The 2,988-nt window shown below is 67.2% G+C and overlaps 1 protein-coding gene across 1 annotated transcript in view; it reads left to right on the top strand.

Moving 5' to 3' along the window:
• Window positions 1-1,067: 1,067 nt before the first annotated feature.
• FGFRL1 (fibroblast growth factor receptor like 1) overlaps window positions 1,068-2,988 on the top strand; it is a 4,446-nt gene continuing 2,525 nt past the window's right edge. The window contains exons 1-3 of the mRNA XM_026450907.1: window positions 1,068-1,345; window positions 2,447-2,527; window positions 2,626-2,910. Coding sequence (XP_026306692.1) covers window positions 1,084-1,345; window positions 2,447-2,527; window positions 2,626-2,910 — 628 coding nt within the window. The 5' untranslated portion in view covers window positions 1,068-1,083. The remainder of the gene's footprint in view (window positions 1,346-2,446; window positions 2,528-2,625; window positions 2,911-2,988) is intronic.

Genomic DNA, 2,988 nt, shown 5'->3' with positions numbered 1-2,988 from the left:
GGCAGGGGACGGGGGGTGGGGACCCAGGCAGGGGACGGGGGGTGGGGTGGGGACCCAGGCAGGGGACGGGGGGTGGGGTGGGGACCCAGGCAGGGGACGGGGTGCATTTCTTTCTGCCAGGAAAGGAGGACTTGGCTTCTCCACGTGGGATGGGACGGAGTGGGTGGCCATGTGGTGCTGCAGCCTGTGTGCTCCTGTGGGTTTCACAGGCAGTGGGGTGACATACTGGCTGCCAGGTGCAGCCTCAGGGCTGCCAGCCGGACAGGAGCCGGCAGTGCCCATGGCCAACCCCAGCTACTGTCTCTCCAGAGGCTTGCCCTCTGACCCCGGGGCCTTGGGGTCATGCCCCCTCAAGGCTAAGGTGCCTGGCAGTGTGGGGCCCTTGGGGTGGGCAGACAGACCTGGGCATCTGTGGTCCCTGAACTCAGATCTGATACTGACAGAGATGTGGGTGCCGCACAAACTCTCATCCACACAGTGCCCGTGCGCAGGCGGTCTGCTGTGCTCGACTGCGTGTGAATAGCTGTGGGGTCGCTGGCCTGTGTCCAGGCCCGCCTGGGCCCTGGGCTGATGGGTGGGAGTTGGGTGAGGGGCCTGGAGCCTCTTTGGGACCCACCAGGCCCCCCATACCTCTGCCGCCCTAGTCCTTGGGGGGCCACTGTCCCCTCTGACCTAGGGTGTACAGCTGCTTCCTGTGTGACCAGAAGGAGCCCCTGCCCTCTTGGCTGGTGGGTTTTGAGGGCTGCCAAGCACAGCTGTTTTGCATCCTCTGGGGACCCTCCTCCCCTCTTACATCTCAAAGAGCCGGCCTCTGGGACCACAGGGCCGCCCCGGCCGTGAGAGGCTGTTGACGTGGTGTTCAGTGGGCCAGCACTCAGGGGCTTTGGTGCATGTGGGCAGCTGAGGCCTGGGTCAGGGGCACTGCGCCTGGGCCCCTCTACTCACCTTGGGCAGGTGACCCAGGTGGAGCTCAGGCCTGAGGTCTGTGCTGGGCCGTGGGTCCCCTTTCGGTCCCCCTTGGCTCCGGACCCCAAGCCCCTCCTTGTTGACTGTTCCTTGGACCCACCCGCAGGTCCCCCCAGGATGGCAGACAAGGTGGTCCCACGGCAGGTGGCCCGGCTGGGCCGCACCGTGCGGCTGCAGTGCCCTGTGGAGGGGGATCCACCGCCGTTGACCATGTGGACCAAGGATGGCCGCACCGTCCACAGCGGCTGGAGCCGCTTTCGCGTGCTGCCCCAGGGGCTAAAGGTGAAGCAGGTGGAGCGGGAGGATGCCGGCGTGTACGTGTGCAAGGCCACCAACGGCTTTGGCAGCCTGAGTGTCAACTACACCCTCGTCGTGCTGGGTTAGTCGCTGCTGCGGTCAGAGGTCATGGGCTGGGTTGGAGCCAGGCAGGAGGGCGGACGGGGACACACCTGGGGCCTGAGAGTCAGCCAGCCCCGGGCAGAAAGCCTTCCTTCGGTGCCCTGCCCTCCCTCAGCTGACTGCACCTCTGCCACCATCCTCCAGGCTGGGCTCCATTCCTGTCCCCATCAGGCTCCAGCCTCTGGGCCTTCCTCCGGGCGGAGGGCGGAGGGCAGAGGCCGGGAGCCGCAGGCAGTGGTCCCACAGAAGGGCTGGGGCCCGAGGCCTTGGCAGGGTGTGCCGGCCGTCGGCTGTGACTTTGAGGCTCGGGTTTCGGAGTTCAGAGGAGCCGCTGGGATGCGTGGCCTTTCTGTTCTCTTCTGCGCCTGGGGCCTGGGTGCGGGGCTTGGACAGGTGTCCAGAGACACGCCCTCCATACCTAGGGACCGGGAACCGCGCCTGCTCCACTGGGCTCCTGGGTGTGGGGCCCTCCGGTGGAGCTCCTGGAGCTGGGCTGGCCCGTTTCTGAACACAGGAGCCTGGCCCAGGCCCCGGCAGGGTCTGGGGGTGCGGCCTGAGACAGCCTGGTCCTGGGCTCAGTGGAGGAGCGGCTGTCACAGGGTGGATGGAGGGGACATTCCACAGCACGCCCTGCCCCTCCAGATTGTGTGGAATGGGAAAACTGTGGCTGTCCCCCCACCCCCACCCCACAGTCCTTTCAAAGGCGACGATGACCGAGAGGTATGGGAGTCTTGTCTGTTCACCAGCCCTCGGCCCCTTGATGTAGGCTAGAGTTACCGCAGCTGCTGGCCAGGCCCAGCTCCCTCCTCCCCAGGGCCTGCAGACCCCCCGGAGCCAGAGTGGGGGCCAGCCCTCCAGCCCCACCCGTACCCGTCAGTATCACCTGCGTCTAGTGTGGGCCGGCGGCCCTTGCCCAGCTGTCCCTGGGATTCTGGGCTGTGGGTGTGTGGTGCGGCCCCCTGCCTGGGTGTCCAGGACTGTCCTGGCTGGGGCTGGGGGCACTAGAGGCCATGGGAGAGTTGGGGGTGCTCCTCAGGGCCCCCCTCACCTGCCTTCCCTGTGCACCTCCGTTTCTCTGCAGATGACATTAGCCCAGGGAAGGAGAGCCTGGGGCCCGACAGCTCCTCTGGGGGTCAAGAGGACCCCGCCAGCCAGCAGTGGGGTGAGCAGGGGACCGCCGCCTGCCAGGGTGGGAGGTGTCTGTCCTGGCCCCTCGGCCGCTTCCCCATCCTCTGACCTCCATGCCGCCCCACCCCACAGCACGACCACGCTTCACACAGCCCTCCAAGATGAGGCGCCGGGTGATCGCACGGCCTGTGGGCAGCTCCGTGCGGCTCAAGTGCGTGGCCAGTGGGCACCCTCGGCCCGACATCACATGGATGAAGGACGACCAGGCCTTGACGCGCCCAGCAGCCGCCGAGCCCAGGAAGAAGAAGTGGACGCTGAGCCTGAAGAACCTGCGGCCGGAGGACAGTGGCAAATACACCTGCCGTGTTTCGAACCGCGCGGGCGCCATCAACGCCACCTACAAGGTGGATGTGATCCGTGAGTGTGGCCTGGGGCACTGGTGGGCCGGGGTGCTGGTGGGGTCTGGGGGCTGGTGGGCTGGTGGTGCTGGTGGGG

This window comes from Piliocolobus tephrosceles, unplaced genomic scaffold (assembly GCF_002776525.5).
Source record: "Piliocolobus tephrosceles isolate RC106 unplaced genomic scaffold, ASM277652v3 unscaffolded_26036, whole genome shotgun sequence".
Classification (NCBI taxonomy): Eukaryota; Metazoa; Chordata; class Mammalia; order Primates; family Cercopithecidae; genus Piliocolobus; species Piliocolobus tephrosceles.
This window is presented reverse-complemented; position numbering and strand designations above follow the sequence as displayed.